Below are 17,198 nucleotides of genomic sequence, written 5' to 3' on the forward strand. Positions count from 1 at the left end.
GTTGACTTTTGTTAAACTTGAACATTATTTTTAACTCACGCTAAACGCCTTAAAATGCATAGGAATTCTGACAGGCAGCTTATGTACTAGTGCAAATACACTGCTTTAAAGGGTTGCGATGGACATGTCGACCATGAATCTTAGCATGGCAGCCTTGCAGTGTTGCTCCTTGGGATTTTAGGTTCTTTGCAGCATCTTCATTGGGAGGAGTGACCGAAGGAACATTCAGATGTTTAGAAAAACAAACTGTGTATGTACAGGTAGTCCCCGAGTTACGCAGATCAGACTTATATCGGATCCGTAGTTACGAACTGGGATTTTCTCGCCCCGGAGGACTCGAGCGGCGGGACGCCTGGTCCCGCCGCCCGCCTCCTCCGGGGCGAGAAAAGCTGCTCCCTGTCTCCCTGGTCTGCTGCGGGAGCCAGCAGACCAGGAAGACGCTGAGCAAAGCCGCGCTGTACCCGGCCGGACCCGTGGGGCTTCCAGCTGATCTGGAAGCGGCCGCGGGACCGGCCCCCGGGTCCTCCGCTGCTTTGCTCCGCGTCTCCCTGGTCTGCTGGGGGGGACGCAGCTAGTGCCCCCCCCCCCCAGCAGACCAGGGAGATGTGGAGCAAAGCCCGGGGCCTGTGGTAGAGCAGGTGGGGCGCTGCCGGTTGGTCCCGCAGCACCGCTTCTTGGCGCTACTGGACCAACCTGGCAGCACCCCAGCTGCTCAGCCCCAGGAGTCCTGATTCAGCCGCTGCTGATCAGTTTCAGCAGTGGCTGAATCAGGACGCCTGGGGCAGAGCAGCGGGGGTGCTGCTGGGTTGGTCCAGTAGCGCCGAGGAGCGGCCGCGCTACTGGACCAACCCAGCAGCACCCGAGCTGCTCTACCCCAGGCGTCCCCAAGTTAGCCGCTGCTGAAACTGACCAGCGGCTGACTACAGGAAGCCCGAGGCAGAGTTGCTCTGCCCTGGGCTTCCTGGAATCAGCTGCTGATCAGTTTCAGCAGCAGCTGACTTGGGGACGCCTGGGGTTCTTAAGTTGAATCTGTATGTAAGTCAGAACTGGTGTCCAGATTCAGCGGCTGAATCTGGATGCCAGTTCCGACTTACATACAGATTCAACTTAAGAACAAACCTACAGTCCCTATCTTGTATGTAACCCGGGGACTGCCTGTAGTTACTTTAACTTACTGGTTCATTTCCCCCTATGGTACTACATGCAACATCCGAGCCAATTTTGAGTAGAAGATTTGCCCAGGTTACTGTGGAAAAACTGCCAAAGGATATAGGCAACTCGTTTCTCTTGTGAGCGTGTCAACTGTCTGATGTAAAATCGGGGAGGGAGGGGTTAACGTGTTAGCTTTTACCTGGAGTTCAAACGCTGGTTCAAGCCAGAAGTGAGGGACTTTTGTCCTGTGGGTACTCAGTGAGTGGGACTTGCAGTGAGCCTGCCCGGGAACGGCGCAGGAGTGTTGTAGGGTGGGGGGAAGCAGTCGTGCATAGTCCGTGCTGTGCTGTGACTGCTTCAGGACGGTGCTGTCCGTGTCTGCGTGTTAGAAATACGAAAATCACTTTCGGGTTCAAAACCAAAGGTGTGAAAGTGGGACGTTCAGGGGACTCCGTATTCTAGATTTAGCCCCGGTGCTGAATTGGCAGCTTTCAAAATGGATCCGTGTGGTAGGGCTCCTGATAGGGATGTCATTGCCAGACTGTTCTTTCAGATGAAGCAAAATAATTCACATCTGCATTTTATTTTCCCTCTTCCTCCAAACGCCGGCCCGAAGGGGGATGACGGAAGGAGTCACTCTCCTGATCTTGGCGGTGCAGACTGGCTTAATCGAGCTCCAAGTGGTCCATCGTGCATTCCTGCTCAGTATTATTCTCTTCATTGTGGTAGCGTCCATCCTTCAGTCCATGCTGGAGATTGCCGATCCCATTGTTTTGGCGCTAGGAGCTTCACGGGACAAGTAAGAGCTGCACTTTGTAAACTGAAAGCTACTTAAGTCCTGTAGAGGTGAGCACGCTGATCTGTGGCCTAGTGGCCTTGTGGGCTGCCTCGCGGTAAGTTGTGGAAATCCATGTTATCGAAGACTAAATAGTGATATAGACGAGTACACAGACCTTCCTAGTTCCTTGTTCTTTCTCCTCCTCTCCTCCCTGCTCCCTTCCCCCTCACAGTTTTTCTGTCTCTCATACACACACACCAGCCCAGAGATGCTTTGCTACATGGTTCCTCCTTCTACAGGAAAGTGACCTGGGTCCCATGGTCCTAGTGGAGAATCACCCATGAGCAAGTCACACGGTCTGCCCAGGGCCACGCTGGTCTGCAGCCACTGGGAAGTCATCATCCTCTGTTGCGGGATCGTGAGCCCTGCTCTTGGCTAAACAGATACTCATTGGGGATGTCACGGAAACAGTCAGTTTTTCTGCTAAGCGCAGTAAAAGCTCTGGTACCGGCATCTCGGGGGAATGCTGGGTTAATCACACGCTTTGGCTCACTGAGTTGCACTCTGCCGGTGGAATGAGAATTTTTGAGGAATTGGAATACAATAAAATGAATGAAGTACAAAATACAGTGCCCAGGTGCTCCCCAGTCCAGAGGAACTCTGCAGTACAGAGGGGCTGGTTTCTTGGAGCGCTTGGGTGTCTCCACCTTTCTAGGCAGTGAGTTATCTTGTGACGCTTAGGGATGTCCGAGGTTAACTGGTTAACGGATACACTGATGCTCATCTGTTCCTGTTAACGGTTAAACTCTGCTAGGGTCTCGAGCAAGGGAGGAGTTGGCAGCCAGGACCTCGCGCATGCTGGGGTGCTGCCATGGCAGAACCTGCAGTGTGGGGTCGGGAGCCCAGAGCCTGTGACCAGGAGCGGGCAGCCGGTGCTCAGGGCCGGCAGCAGAGACCACGAGAGAGGGGCTAGGAGCCCACCAGCAGCAGAGCCCACAGGGTGGGGCCAACGGCCGGGACCCTTCCCTCCCTCCCCCTACCTCTCCGGTGAAAACATTTAACCGTGTAACCGATAGAATTTTGATCGGTGAAATGGTTACTGTTTGTGCACGTTTTTTCCGTCCCTAGTGACGCTCCATGTCCCTGCGGGCAGTGCATGGCGTCTGCCAGCTCACTAAACATACAGCTACCGTGAGAACTAGACTGAACATCATTTCATCTTGGATTCAGAAGGTGCATCCAGGTTGTTCCTCAGGGTCCCCCGAGAGCGACCTCCGTTGCCAGTGGGGATGTAGAAAGTGAGAGGAATTGGGCGGAATCAGGAATGACTCTGGCACTCCCCGGAAACTGCTTTTTGGAATAAATGGCCGATATCCGCTTGCTTCTCTTCTGCCTCTTTGCATAAAAGTGGAGTGCGGAATGTGGGATGACATCGCGTCCGGGCAGTATAGCCGTCCTGCCTACAACACTGCAGATTTATATGGGGAGACCTTAGAAATGACAGCTAATTGAGCTTTCTAGTTAACTAAATGCCAGATAACAGCGCTTTTGCTGTTATGGCCCAGGGGTTAACCTCGGGAACCCCAGACTTTGGGGCAGAGGTGATGGGCCTGCAATGGGAGCTGTCTGGCCAGAGATATTTCCCGAGGAGAGGAAATACGGAGTCTCATGGGTTTCGAGTGGATGTTTAGATCTGCTGAGTTTTTTCCTCTTCTCTCTGGTTGCCTTGTTTCTTTGAGGAGCTTTGTTTGTCTTTGGTGTTCTGGCATGAATCTGTGTTTCCTATGTTAGTTGCATGTGTCTCTTCCCCTTATGTAACCTGAAAGCGTTATAAATAAAAGAGGAGGTTTATTTATATCCAGTGAGTCTGTTTGGCTCAGAGGTTGCTTGTGGTCAACCCAGTCTCTCTGCAGCCTGTTAACTGTAAATATGCTAACAAAAGGAAAGAGTAGAGAGCCAAGAGATGACTATCTGGTTCTCTCAAACAGCCCTGATAGCTGCACATTTGTAACTGCGTTTGCCACCTCCAGAGCTGGATTTGTAGGGCATTCTGAACAAATGGGATGCAGAGAGCCACCTGCCCCAGCCCAGAAATAACTAACAGATCGTTACAAACTTCAGTTAACTTCGACTTTTTTGTTGTTTTGTCGTCTAACCCTTAGTTGCAAACTCGGGTAGTTCCCCTCTCTCCTTCCTTCCCTTCTGCTATCATTGGTCAGTTTCAGTTCATCTTATTTCTGGCACTAAATGTGTATAAAAATACATCCGTGAGAAATGCTGAGTGGTATAGCAAGGAATACTTAGAGGCATTGAAAAGATTTCCAAATGAGGATGCAAGTGAAAAGATTAGGACTGTGTAGGGAAGAGATTTGTAAGAGGGGACGTGACCAGGATCTAGAAAATCCTTTCACTGAACATGGTGATTTTGGGGTGTATGTTTGAGAGAGTCTTTGGAGAAGGCAGAGCCATGTGCTTTCTTGATCACCAAGGAGATAAATTGCTGGACTCTGTAGCTGAGTTTTTGTGGAACCTAGTTCAGTGCTGGTGAGGTTTAACTTAATTGTACTCATATGATAAATTACATTAAGATAACTAGAGCTTTGGAATAGATGTCATTTTAAGAAACTTAATTAAATACCAATAAATACATTTCATTGCTTCTCATAAAAGCAAGGTGGCATCCATTTGTACTGCAAGGAAACCAATTCAAAATGGATAAAAGGAAATACTCTTACCCAGTGCACAGTCGTCATGTGGCAGTGAGTTCCACAAGTTTAATATAAAGGCTAAGAAAGAGTCCAGTGAAACTCACCGTATGAGACATTTTCGTGGGGGAACTTATGTAGATATATCAGCATTTAAAATAATCTAACAAACTTTTATGCTTCGGAGCATGATTGCCTAGCACGGATTATTCCAGAGGTTCTAAAAGGCTTTCCTGGATTTTCATCTGAAGCATCTGGTGTCAGAGACGGAGACAATTAGTTGAACCACTGACCTGATGTGCTGTGGCAATACCTATTATGTAACTTGTAGCCAGCGGGGCCGACAGCCACTGCAGCCCTGGGGCAAGATGTGGGGGAGGTGGGGCCACATCCCCGGGAGAGGCTGGGACAAGGGTGGTCAGCCCTTAGCAGTGCCCAGACTTCTGCCTGCCCCCCCCCCCCCCCCCCCCCCAGCCCTCAGAACCACACGGAGTGGCGCTTCTGGCCAATTCAAAGGGACTTGGAGCTCTGGCCGCCACCACCACTGTGGCAGCTGGGAGCTCTGGGCCCCTTTGCATCTCTGGGCCCCAGGGTAATTCCCCCTCCCAGCCCCCCTGCCCATAGCAGCCCTGCTTGGAGCTTTCACTATTTTGCCCCCTCTCACTGAGGATGCACCTTCGCGCTTGGTGCTAGGAACGGCGCGGGGCTGGAAACACACGTGCTTCCCTCCGGATCGGCATGTCTGTGCTGCCACTCGCTCTGCGCGAGGTGCGTCAGGGCTCTTAGTGGAAACCCCTTGAGCAGAGGCCCCTGCCGCGGTGCCGGACCGAGCATGCCCGTTGTCTGAATCGCAACCCTTGCCTTGTTCTGGCAGGAGCCTGTGGAAGCATTTCCGTGCTGTCAGCCTGTGCCTCTTCCTGCTGGTGTTCCCGGCGTACATGGCCTACATGATTTGTCAGTTTTTCCACATGGATTTCTGGCTGCTGATCATTATCTCGAGCAGTATTCTCACCTCCCTCCAGGTAAGGCCCGCTGGCCTCATGGCGGCAGTTGGCTTGTTTGTCTCCCAAAGGTAACGGGATCTAACCAGCCCCGTAGCGGGGGGAATATTCGAGCAGCGAAGCTGGGAAGTAAAATGTTTTATTTATCTCTGCCTGCGACTAGAGCCCTCGAGTGCTGGGCTGAGAACACAGGCGACTGAAATATTTATTCTAAACCACGTGTAGGATTGCAAGGGCCTACTAGTTACAGTCCTGCGCTGCCAGGCTGCGCGCATATGGCAGCGTTTTGGGGAACTTCGTGACAGCGATGTGGCGATAGCTGGTGTCCAAAACATGCACGCTGTCCTGCGAAGGGAGGCCGGCGTGGACCCTCGCTTTCCTTTTTCATTCACTATTTAAAAGCGCTTGGAAGCTTGCCTCTTCATTCACTCTTTTGCAGCTAGTTGCTCGTGCCTGTAGCTGTGTCTATCGCCCTCCCTACGGGCTTGTCTCCAGGACACGGCACTGCGCACTAGAGGAGGGGGATTTCTGAAGTACACAGCACGTGCCATGCCAACAGGCCCATGTGGACCCTTCGGGCATGACCTAAAGGTTCCCTAGTACATACACACGGATGCCGTGCTGTTCCCAAGCGTGTTCCCGTGCGTGTTTGCCAGGCCGTGTAGACAAGCCCTGCCTCTAGCCTTGATTCTGCAAAGCACCTTTCCGCCGGTGCTTAAGCACAAGCGTAGTGCTTTGCTGAGGACGGGCGGGTTCCCTTCGGCTTGACGGTTAGCGATCGGCTGGTGAGGGTGTTGGGAGGCCCGTTGTGTTCAGAGCTCTCTTACCCTCGGGGCCTGGCTGCTAACACTGTACGTGGGTCTGTTTCAGGTGCTCGGAACGCTTTTCATTTACGTGCTGTTTATGGTGGAGGAGTTCCGAAAAGAGCCAGTGGAAAATATGGACGATGTAATTTACTACGTGAACGGCACCTACCGGCTGCTGGAGTTCCTCGTGGCGCTCTGCGTGGTGGCGTACGGTGTCTCGGAGACCATCTTTGGAGAATGGACTGTGATGGGCTCCATGATCATCTTCATCCACTCCTACTACAACGTGTGGCTCCGGGCCCAGCTGGGGTGGAAGAGTTTCCTTCTCCGCAGGGATGCTGTGAATAAGATCAAGTCGCTGCCCACCGCCACAGAGGAGCAGCTGGAGCGGCACAACGACATCTGCGCCATCTGCTACCAGGTGTGCCTTTCGGGAGGGACTCGGGTGCACAGACCTGGGGGCAGTCTGCAGTCCTGCTCTCCGGCGGTGGAACAGGTGCCGTGGCTTCGGTTACGCTGGCGGTTCCATCCCCACCTTGGTGCAGAACTGGAGGTGGCCACCCCCCTGGGGCCTTAGAGCAAGCCCACATGGAAATGCAGGGATTGGAAGATGCCAGAGCAGCCTGTGTGGTGTCGGGTTTAAAATCCATTTCCAGGTTTGACTTAAGCCAGTGTGTGACTGACCGGGCGGGTCTGGGCACAGCTGAGGGCATCCGCTCAGGGCAAATTGCTCAAAACTCGGGGCTCCTTACAGCCCCAGACTGGAGACTTTCCTAAATAGGCCACAAACTAGTCCCACAGAGCGCTTCAGCTGCCAATCTGGCCAGCCAGAAGCCTCACGAGCAAACCCCTCAGACACCCTAATCACCCCAGCTCTCCCTGTGCCCCAGTTAGCCCCAGGCCTAACACACAGATGAGGGGTTATAGACCCCAATCTCACCTCCCCCAAACAGGTCCTTCTGGTCCCAAGAAGCCAGCCACAGTTCTGATCAATTTACCCTCTGGATCTTACCCACAAGATCACGCTGGGCCAGTCCTTTCGAATCTACAATCTAAAGGTTTATTACTAAAAGAAAGAAAAGCCTGAGAGTGAGGTTTAAGGAGAATACATCACATGCATCGAATCCCCCAGCTCTCGATACAGGCTCTTAGCAGAGATGTTATAAACTGCTGGCTTAAAAGTCTCTGGTGCACATCCTATGTCAGGACGGGCCCACGGTTCTTCCCGGCTCGTTGTTCCCTACAAGGCTGCATCTGGGATCAGGAGCAAAACAGAAGACACAATGGAGGGTGCCACATGGCACTTATACACCTCTCCTGGCATCTTCCTGGCCAGAGAAGGTCACATGGTCCAACGACCTAGCCATGTTGGTTTGCAGGTATCAGTCCCATTCCTGAGGTGTGTATTGGCAGCTAGAGATTCATTGTCCCCTTGCTAATTAGCATAGCTATTGGCAGAGCTCAGCCACAGACAATTTTCCAGCATCCCTCCAGAGTCCATGTTTCTAACTCCACACACAGACATTATACCAGTACACGAATAGCCACACACAGAGTCAGTAGAACAGAAGCTTTTATGTGACACCTCCCATGGTCCCCTTTGTACACACTTCGGGGCCAACACCCCCCCATGGGTGCAGCAGCCATCTGGCTGCTCCCTTCAGAATCGAGTAACGTGACAGTGTGCTCTTGAAAGCGTCGGAGATTCGTTCACGTTTCCCGGTGAGTTTGGGCCAAGGTAGTGGCAGGCGTAGACCAACCACCCCCTTCTTCGTACTGGTGAGATAGCTCTTACCGCTTCCGTAAGACTGGCCTGCTCGGGTTGGCTTCACGTGGTGACTGAGAACAGCCGCTGACTTTGCATTGAAGTCCCAATCCCTGGGCCCGTGGTGTGGGGGTGCTGACACCCCTCCCTTCCCTCCCAGCTGACGCCAGCAGCAGAGCCAGTCGCTGGAACCCCAGGCCTGGAACCAGCAGCAGTCCTGGGCATGTGGGGCCGCAGCCAGTACCCGGTTGCAGAGCCCCCGGAGCGTGGGGTGGCAGCTGGGTCCCTGGGAATGGGGTTGGCTGCAGAGCCTCCGGTGGGGGGTGGGCACTCGGGACCCGGGGCTCTGGGCCAGGAGCCTGGGGTGCTGCAGCACCTCCCCGTGTGCCTAGTTCCAGTGCCTACACCTTGGGCTGACTCTGAGGCTTAGGTCTAAGCCCCTCACTTACACTGTGCTGCTCTCACGCCATGGTGCTTACAAGTGGATATTGGTGCCGTCTCCCTGGGCTTTGACTTTCTGGCTATTCCTTGGTAACCCGCGCCCTACAAGAGGGTACATACCAATCCCGGGGGGCTGCTTTTAACTGGCGTAGGCTGACTTCCGCGGGCTTGCACTCGTTGGGTCAGGAAGCCTCCTGACTGCGGGGTACCCGAGCTCTTCGACTCTTCCCCCGCAGCCTTCCTGGTTCTGTGTGCCTGCTGCCAGTCACACGGCAGCCGGCGTCTGTAGGAACGTCCTTCCCCAGCGTGCCTGAGCATTTCCGCTTCCGGGTGCAGGAGGCCCGCTGGAGTAGGAGGGCAGGGTGTTTGGCTGCTGTGTGATATCCTGGTTTTTGTTGCTTTCAGGACATGAAATCGGCTGTGATCACCCCCTGCAGCCACTTCTTTCATTCTGGTTGTCTTAAGAAATGGCTCTATGTGCAGGAGACGTGTCCTCTGTGCCACTGCCAACTGAAAAACCCCTCGCAGCCGCCGGGACTGGGACCAGAGCCAGCTCAACAGCCCAACCCCGGAGCAGCGCAAAATACTGTTCACCGAGAAGCAGCTGAGCCTCTTGGTGTCGAACAGCAGGAGGGGAGAGATCCAGGAGAGAGCCCTTGTGACAGTGGGAAGGGCGTTGAAGGGCCAGGTGCCCAGGAGCACGCTCACGACACCAAGAACGAGTCTGCGAGTTTGGATTGTGACTCTTGCCCTTCTGAGGCCAGCCGGGGGGAGGTGATTGCAGAGAGACCGACTGGAGTCCAGGAGGAGAGTGGCAGTCGGGAGCAGAGACTTTCTGTCCAGATTTGAAGTGACAGAAGACGATGTCGGAACAGACCCGTGTCAGAGACCTGTGCCTGAATCAGCAGAGAACTTCCCCTTCCACGCTGGTGACACAGTTTAGCCGTTAATGCTGGTCAAAATGTATTTAATATCCCCGCTGATCTGTGGGCCGCCTGGTGGAGGCCATTCCAATGAGATCCACAGCAACGCCTTCCGAAGCTGCCTCGGCATTGCGAGGGAGGGAGAAGCTGGAAACCGATGAAATGGACAGCCTGTTTTCGGGGGTGGGCCAAGGGGGGGAAAGAAGTAGGGGGTGTGAGGTATGAAAGACCGATCCACTGGCTTGCGCTTGGGGCGGGGAGGGAGAACCAAACTCAGCGATGTCCCCAGGTACCCGTGAGAGATGTCAATGCTTTGGCCCGTTTTTTCTTCATCGACTGGAGCACAGCCATGATTAATGACAAAATTTTGTACAGCTCTGACGCCAAAATCAAAGATGTAACAGCATTGATTGTACCGGAGGAGGGAAGCGCTCTCATGCATTGTGTATGCTTGGGCATCTTTGGTGGGGCAATTACATTTGCATTCATGTAATCTGCAGTGACTCTTGACTTTTATGACAGAGTCTTCAATATTTTGATGTATATGAAACTTTTGTTAATATTATGCACAGTACGGGCCTGTGTGACGTAAACTAAAGCTCTTGTGAACACTTCGGCCTCCACGTCCGCGTGCAGGAAGGAGTGGGATGAGTTTTAGGGCACAGATAGAGGCCCTGCAATACTGTTTGATCCTGTGTAATGTTTAATTCTTACAGCTGAATTAAAACAGTGTTAAACTCTGGCGACATTTGCACTTTTGGGAATGAGTACAGAAACGTGTACGATCAAATGCCGCAAATGCCCCTTTTAAAGCTGTTCGTAGAATTTGCACCTTTATTGCTTGGCCACGCATGTGTCCACCCTTTTAAATTTTTACATTCATCATGGCTTCACATAGAAGTAGGGACTTGGGGAGGGCGGGGGAAGGAAATTTTTTATGTGAATTTTGATATGAAAAGAAGCTAGTCACTTATTTATACAATAGGCTTGGCTCGGAAGTGTTTGTTTTTTGTTTTTTTCCAGAATTGGTATTTTTAATGTGGTATGATTTCATTTTGAGTAGTCAATTTGGATGTAGACTGACAGACATAGCTGAATGTCTTAATAAATTACATTTGAAGATTTTTACATTTGGTTCTGTGGCTGGTTCTCTGTTCCGGATGAGTTTGTGTTTCTCTCTGAGCACGGCGGAGCTGGTATTCCCTCCCATCCCTCCCATGTGTTACTGCCCAATCCAGGCACGGACCATTCTACAGCTCGTACCTCCCTAAACCGAGATGCTCCGGCCCAGCAGCATCCGTGCTAGTCCAGCGGGACCAGGGATGTTCCTGGACCAGAGAGCCCAGGGGCAAGGAGGCCAGGAGCTCGGGGGCAGAGGGCTCAGGTCGCATGGGGAGCCCTTTGGTAGGAGGCTCGGCCAGTGCGGGGAGCCCCGCTAAAAGGGGGTTGGGCAGCACAGCCGGGAGCTCCGGGGCCGAGGCGCCAGGCAGGGCTGACAGCAACGGGGGGCCAGCTGGGCTGGAAGCGGAGCCAACGAGGGGCTGGGAAGCCGGTGGCAGGGGACCACCCCTGGTTAAGCAAATTCCCTTGCTCAGGACCTGCCAGGTCCCAAAGGTGCCGGACCGCGGAGATTCCACCTGTAGTTCTTAAGCCCTGTCGTTGCCTCCAGTGCCTGGCCTGAGCAGAGTGATTTCAAGAGTGGGTTGTGGGCTCTCTTCCCCCAGCCTCCAAACCGAGCGAGCTGCTTGCCGTGTTGTGGACTGCCGGCCTCCCGAGCAGCTGCCTCAGCCTGGGCTCTCCCTTGAGAGCTGGAAATAGCAGCAAGCAAGAGCCTGCTTCAGTGTCTTCCATAGATATATGCTGCCGTGTCTCCTTGGTGCGCCCCAGGAAAGTTTGCCATGTGCTGCTTCGGTCCTTGCCACTCCGTCAGGGGCTTAATAATAAGTTGAATTCAGTGAAAATAGGGAGAAACTTTCACGGATTTCTTTTCTCATCCCTTTGTTTCCTTAATCGGTTAGTGTCAGTGGCAAATTGGGCTCAAACTCTCCTCCATCCTTGTTTTGCCCAATCGCCTGCCCTCTCCCCAAACAAGCACCACGTTTCTGCAGTTGCGGGTGGTGCAACTAGTTAGGCTAATGCTCCCCACAACCACTGTGGGAGGTGTAGCAGCTGGGGATGGGCCCTGCATAGGATCCTAACAGGGCATTGAGCAGTTATGCAAACGACCTCACTTGAGGGCATGTTCTCAGCCAGAATGATGTACAGAACCCAGGCAGTCAGTCCTGTGCCTGATGCCCCACACAGCTCCAAGGGCTGACGTGTGAAGAATTTCCGCCCCATCTGAGAGCTCTCCATTCCACTGATGCCCAGGGAGCAAAGCACTGGGGGAGGAGGTAGATAAGGTGGGGCCCCAGGTGTCGAGGAAGGCAGTAAGAGAGCTGGCAGAAGGAAGCAAGAGAACCCAAGAGAGAAACGGAGAAAGAGAAGGAAAGATCAAAGCACAAGACTCGCTCTCGGGCCATCAAAAATCATTGAGCTACACCAAAGTTCATTAGGGTTTCAAGTTTTTATACTTGGAGGGAATGTTCCTGGCCCCTGTTCTGAACAAGCCGCATCCTGCCACTAAATAGACAGCACCCCGGGGGTTGGCGGGGAGGAATTGCTTGCCTCTTTGCTCCCTCCCTCCCCCACAGCTCTGTGTGGTTAAATTCACGGCAGTAACAAACGCAATTGGCAGTTGGGGCGAAAAGTATGTGGCAAAACTTGAACATTCTCTGGATGTCACTCCTTTGGCTGATTGGATCTGCCACTGCAGCAGCAGTGCAAGAGCGGGTCGATTTAAACCGTTTTCTTAGGCAATGTGTATTACAGTAGCGCCAGGAGGCTTGGACTGAAATGGAGGGGCCCGTTGTACTCGCTGCTGGGCAAATCTCTAGACAGTCGTGACCTGAAGAGTTGAACAAGACTGGAATGAAGGGGAAATGTCGGCATAGGGAGTGAAATGACATGGCCAGAGTCACCAGCAATTCTGTGGAAGAGCTGGGAATAAACCCTAGATCTGGTTCCTAGGTTGTGCTCGATCTGCTGCCTAAAAGGTGGGTGGGGGGCGAGGGAATTTGCTCTATTAATATTTAGTCTGAAGGGTGTTCCCTATCAGGTTATAACTCAGAGCAAACTTTGGACATAAGGTACTTGAATAGCCTTTAAAGAGAACTTGTATCTTCCTTCCCCCAGGTTATCTGAGCAGATGAAGTTGAAGGAACTTGGCTCGAATTTGGCCTGAAATGTACGCTGTCAAAACAAACCCCTACAAGAAAAATCAGTATGAAAATTAAAAAACCCAAAGGATAGCCCGTTGGTCTCTTGTTTCAAATGTGCCACAGAATCCACTGTTCTCAACGCTCCCCTGCTTGCAGCCCAAAGGATCTGAGTGAAACTGACATGACAGGGGAGGGGGCTTTTTGGTTTTGGGGGAGTGTTTGGTTTGGGTATTTTGCTCTCTTGGGGAAATGCTTCACGTAGGGGACGTAGCTGAATTCCAGCTTTGATGTACTATCCCAGGCAAAACATTGGTTTACTTTTACTATAGCTGAGCAGTTCTCAGACTGCTGCGGCTCATGGCCTGCTAGTGGTCGACAATCATTTGCTAGGGGTCCAGATTTGCTCTCCACTTGTGATGGCTGGTCCCTGAATGTCACGCATGAGGTTAGTTCTTTTTCCAGCTGTTAAATGGTGTGCTGGCAGGCAAGATGACGGAGCCACACCCTGCTGCCACTCCCTTGGTGGTGCAGCTACCCCCAATGGCTGCTCTCCTATTGCATCCCTCCGAACAGCCCCGCCCTTTGCATGTTCTGAACACAGTCCCTTTCCCAGGGCTTCCGGGTGTCCTGGCACAACCCAATTCTGACCTTGCTTTAAGTTAGGCAAAGAGGAAGCTACAGTGTGGAATTGGTGGCCCCAGCTCTTACCATTCTTGAACAGACTAGCAGACAGATGCACTCTAATCTATTTTTAACTGACTACAGCGCACTTTAAAAAAAAATAGTCTTCATGGCAAACTGGGTCCTGCCGTGCAGGGGACTGGACTCGATGACCTCTCGAGATCCCTTCCAGTGTTCTATGATTCTCTGAAACTTGGGAAAGAAAATCCCAGCTGGAATGTGGAAGGATTAAGTTTTATTTATTTTCCCTTCTAAGAGCTGTACTGTGCAATGTGAAGGGTAACGTCCTTGAAAGATGGGTTTCTTCATGCACTATTTCATCTTTGTGTTGTTTTTAGATTGAAATTAATTTCTCATAGGCTCTGTGTATTGGGCAGTTTGTGTTGACAAGTACAGGAAAATGAGAAATGACAGCCAGTTACACTGAGACACAATCTGTTTTCAAGATACAACTTGTAAGGCCGTAGATGTGTTTTGAGATTCTGTTCTTGGTCTTCTAATCATCTTGCTGAAATACGGGATGCTCCCCATGGTGGTGGGTTAAAGGAGGAAAGGCAGGCCAGAAAGTTGTCAGGGAGCACCAAAAATCTTAGTTGTGCTCTAAAGTGTTCATAGTATTGCTGAAGACATTACGTAGGTTGGGGCAAACGCTGTCTCTTTGTTCTATCTTGGGACAGACTCTCGTGTAATGGCCGAGGGCTTTGAGGCACTAGAATCATAGAACCATAGAACTGGAAGAGACCTCAGAAGGTCATCAAGGCAGGACCAATCCCAACTATGTAGTGCCAAGTGTAAATTGCTAAAGCAGTTTGCAAAACTTTGGCCCAGTCCTGCAACCACCCTTCAGCTGAGCATTCCCCTCACTCAGCCGCGAGCTGCCGCGGTTAGTCTCAGTGAAATGGACGGGCTACTTCTCCGAGGAAAAGTCACTCGGGTTAGTAAGCCGTGCAGAACTGGGCCTGCGCCTGGATGGGAAAACAGCTTTACTAGCTAGACGTGCAGCCGCCCGTGCAGGTGAAGCACCTTAGGGAAAGTTATTTCACTGTTTCGGGAACTGATTGGTTTTATAGCCCAGTTCCAAGTTCTCGCGTGGTACCACGGTTTCTGTCCTCTTGCTTTACAAGCCGATTTCCAAAGAGCAGCAGGATTCCCAAGACCCCTGGCGAGCAGCAGCCGGGCACTTCTGGGGCTAGTCACAATCCAGCCGAAGAGCCAACTGGTGGCTTGTCTGACAGAAAAAAGTCTGTTTTTTAAAAGATGTATCGCACAGAAGCGCCCAGTAACCCTAAATCAGGGGTGGAGAACCCAGAGGCCGGATTCGACCCCCGGCTTGGTTGGATCTGGCCTCCGAGGCTCAGGGCTTCCTCCACCCAATATTGGGGCGCGTACGCTGGTGCTCCAGTCCCCGCTCCCCACTGCCCCCTGCAGAGCTGGAGCGCCCACAGTCTACTAACCTGGGCTTCCTGGGCTCTGTGTGTGAGGGGAAGGGGGGAGGGTCTTTCTCCTCCTCAGCCAGGGGCCACCTCTGGGAGATTTTTGTTTTGTGGCCCCGACTGATTTTTCTGTCAGCGGCCCCGGACCCAACGAAGGTTCCCCCGTCCTGCCCTGCAGGGAGGCTCCACAGCCCTAGAAGTTGGAGTAACAGACAACGCTTGCTCTGAAGTGCTCAGCACGGAAGCTCGGTTTTTGGCATGCTAAGGAGGACAGATAGAATCACAGAACCCTAGAACCGGAAGGGACCTCGGGGGGTCATCGGATCCTGTCGCCTGCTCTCACGGCAGGACCGAGCGCCGCCTAGATCAGTGGTCCCCAACCTTTCAGGGCTGCCGGGAGCCTGGGGGTGGGGCCGCTCACACGCCGGGCATCGGGGTGGGGCTGTGCATGCGCCAGTACCTGGGGCCGGCACCACACATGTGCCACGCACCCGGGGCCGGGCCAGCCCAGATCACTTGGCAGGCGTACATAAATGCCCCGGTGGGCGCCATGGCGCCCACGGGCACCACATTGGGGACCACTAGTCTAGACCATCCCTGACAGGCGTCTGTCCAACCTGCTCTTCAGTATCTCCAGGGATGGAGATTCCACAACCTCTCTAGGCCACTTATTCCAGGGTTTCACCCCCCTGACAGGAAGTTTTTCTCTTCTGAAGCTGACCCTGCGTGTCCACGTTCAGCTCTGGTCCCCGAGCGGGGCAGTGCCCCGGGATTTCCTTCGCTCTGGCTTCTTGCCCTGAGCGCTGTCTGGGAGATGTATTCTGAGGGAGCTGTGCTCCATCACTTTTAGCCCCTTCTCCTGCATCGTGGCGCTTGGTGCTTTTCTGGCTGCTTCCTCTGCAGCTCCACCGAAACCAGGCCACTGGTGTCCCTTGCGAGGTGGGTGCTACAGGAGGGACAAATGCCGAGGAGCTTTGTTGCGCATTCCTCTGGTGGCTGGCAGGCTGGGCGGCTCCGTGCCAGAGAACCCCCCCGTGGGGCGGAGGGAGACGGGGACAATTCCCGGAGCCAGGCACGTTGCCAACGGGCACAGCAATGCCAGGGCTGTTTGTATTGGGAGGGCTCTGAGCGGGAGCTGCAGGAGGTACAGGCAGGTGCCATAGTTAGAACATAAGAACGTTGAGGGTTTTGGGCTTTTCCTGCGGTGCAGCCATCTCGACCTCGTGTGCAAGCAGCTGCCAAAGGCGTCTGTCCGGCCGCAGACCGTACAGCTGATTAATCTGGTGCTGGCCACCTTGGCTGAGCCTGCAGCGGGGATGCGGTGGCAGCTACTCTGTCCCCCAGAGTGTTACAATGGTCCTGGGGCGACTGGATTTTGCTGGGTGCTGCTCTCCATCCGCACGTGTGGCCGGCCCCATGTTCCCTCCCTGGTCAGCTTCAAGCCCGCTGTGTCCCTGCTTGAGCGATGCTCGCTGGGCAGCCGTTAGCATCGGGCATCCGCCTCGGTGCGTTGGCAGCTAGGCACTGACTGCAGCCCTGGTGGTGGCTCAGCTCCTTATTCTGCAGCTGCAGCACTGGCCCGGCTGTGCCAGTGTCAGTGTTCCTGGGGAGACAGCCGCACCGGGGGTGAAACGGGTCCTGGCGCTGGGAGCCAGTGCAAGGCTGGTCTGGTCACTTGATGGCGCTCAGGAAGGCCCGTGGTCGCCATGGTGATGGGCACCATTCAAGACCCTGGCCAGAGGGCCGACTGTCCGGAGAGCGTGGTAGAGGCATGTCCTGCCTTCGCCGCTTCAGGCCTGGGTCTGTCTGAGCCCGACTCGGTGCGCTCTGACGAGTCACCACTAGATGGGGATGGGGCTTTGCAAATCTCCAGACTACCAGGCTAGCCCAGCTTTGCCAACAGGCAGAGGTGTTCCCCGGGACAGATTGCTGCTCCTTCTCTCGTTTTCGTTTCTCCGTGTGCAAGGGCAGCTGGAATGACTGGAACAGTTTCAGTGCAAATAAACCTTTGTGACTGGCAGCAAGTGCGGATTGTATTCCCCTGGTTCTGTTGCAGGTGAGGTCTACTGTCCTGGAGTAACCCTGGGCGCGTGCCTCAGTTTCCCTAGGTTCCGCACCACTACCAGGATGGGAATTTCGGGGTGACAGCCTCCCCACCTACACAACAGCTGATGTCCTTTGTAACCTGAGCCAGGGAGGGGGTGACCAGGTGAGGGGGTCCTGAGAAGCAGGACAAAAGGCCAGTGAGGAGGC

At 53.5% G+C, this 17,198-nt stretch overlaps 1 protein-coding gene across 4 annotated transcripts in view; it reads left to right on the forward strand.

The window, feature by feature from the left end:
* RNF145 (ring finger protein 145) overlaps positions 1-10,699 on the forward strand; it is a 78,928-nt gene extending 68,229 nt beyond the window's left edge. For all 4 annotated transcript variants that reach the window (XM_075900645.2, XM_075900643.2, XM_075900644.2 and 1 more), the window contains 4 exons: positions 1,769-1,951; positions 5,510-5,657; positions 6,507-6,863; positions 9,054-10,699. In XM_075900645.2, the coding sequence (XP_075756760.1) occupies positions 1,769-1,951; positions 5,510-5,657; positions 6,507-6,863; positions 9,054-9,497 (1,132 nt within the window). In that variant the 3' untranslated portion in view covers positions 9,498-10,699. The remainder of the gene's footprint in view (positions 1-1,768; positions 1,952-5,509; positions 5,658-6,506; positions 6,864-9,053) is intronic.
* Positions 10,700-17,198: the final 6,499 nt, after the last annotated feature.

The sequence above is a fragment of the Pelodiscus sinensis genome, chromosome 16, assembly GCF_052426305.1.
Source record: "Pelodiscus sinensis isolate ZL-2025 chromosome 16, ASM5242630v1, whole genome shotgun sequence".
NCBI classification, from domain to species: domain Eukaryota; kingdom Metazoa; phylum Chordata; order Testudines; family Trionychidae; genus Pelodiscus; species Pelodiscus sinensis.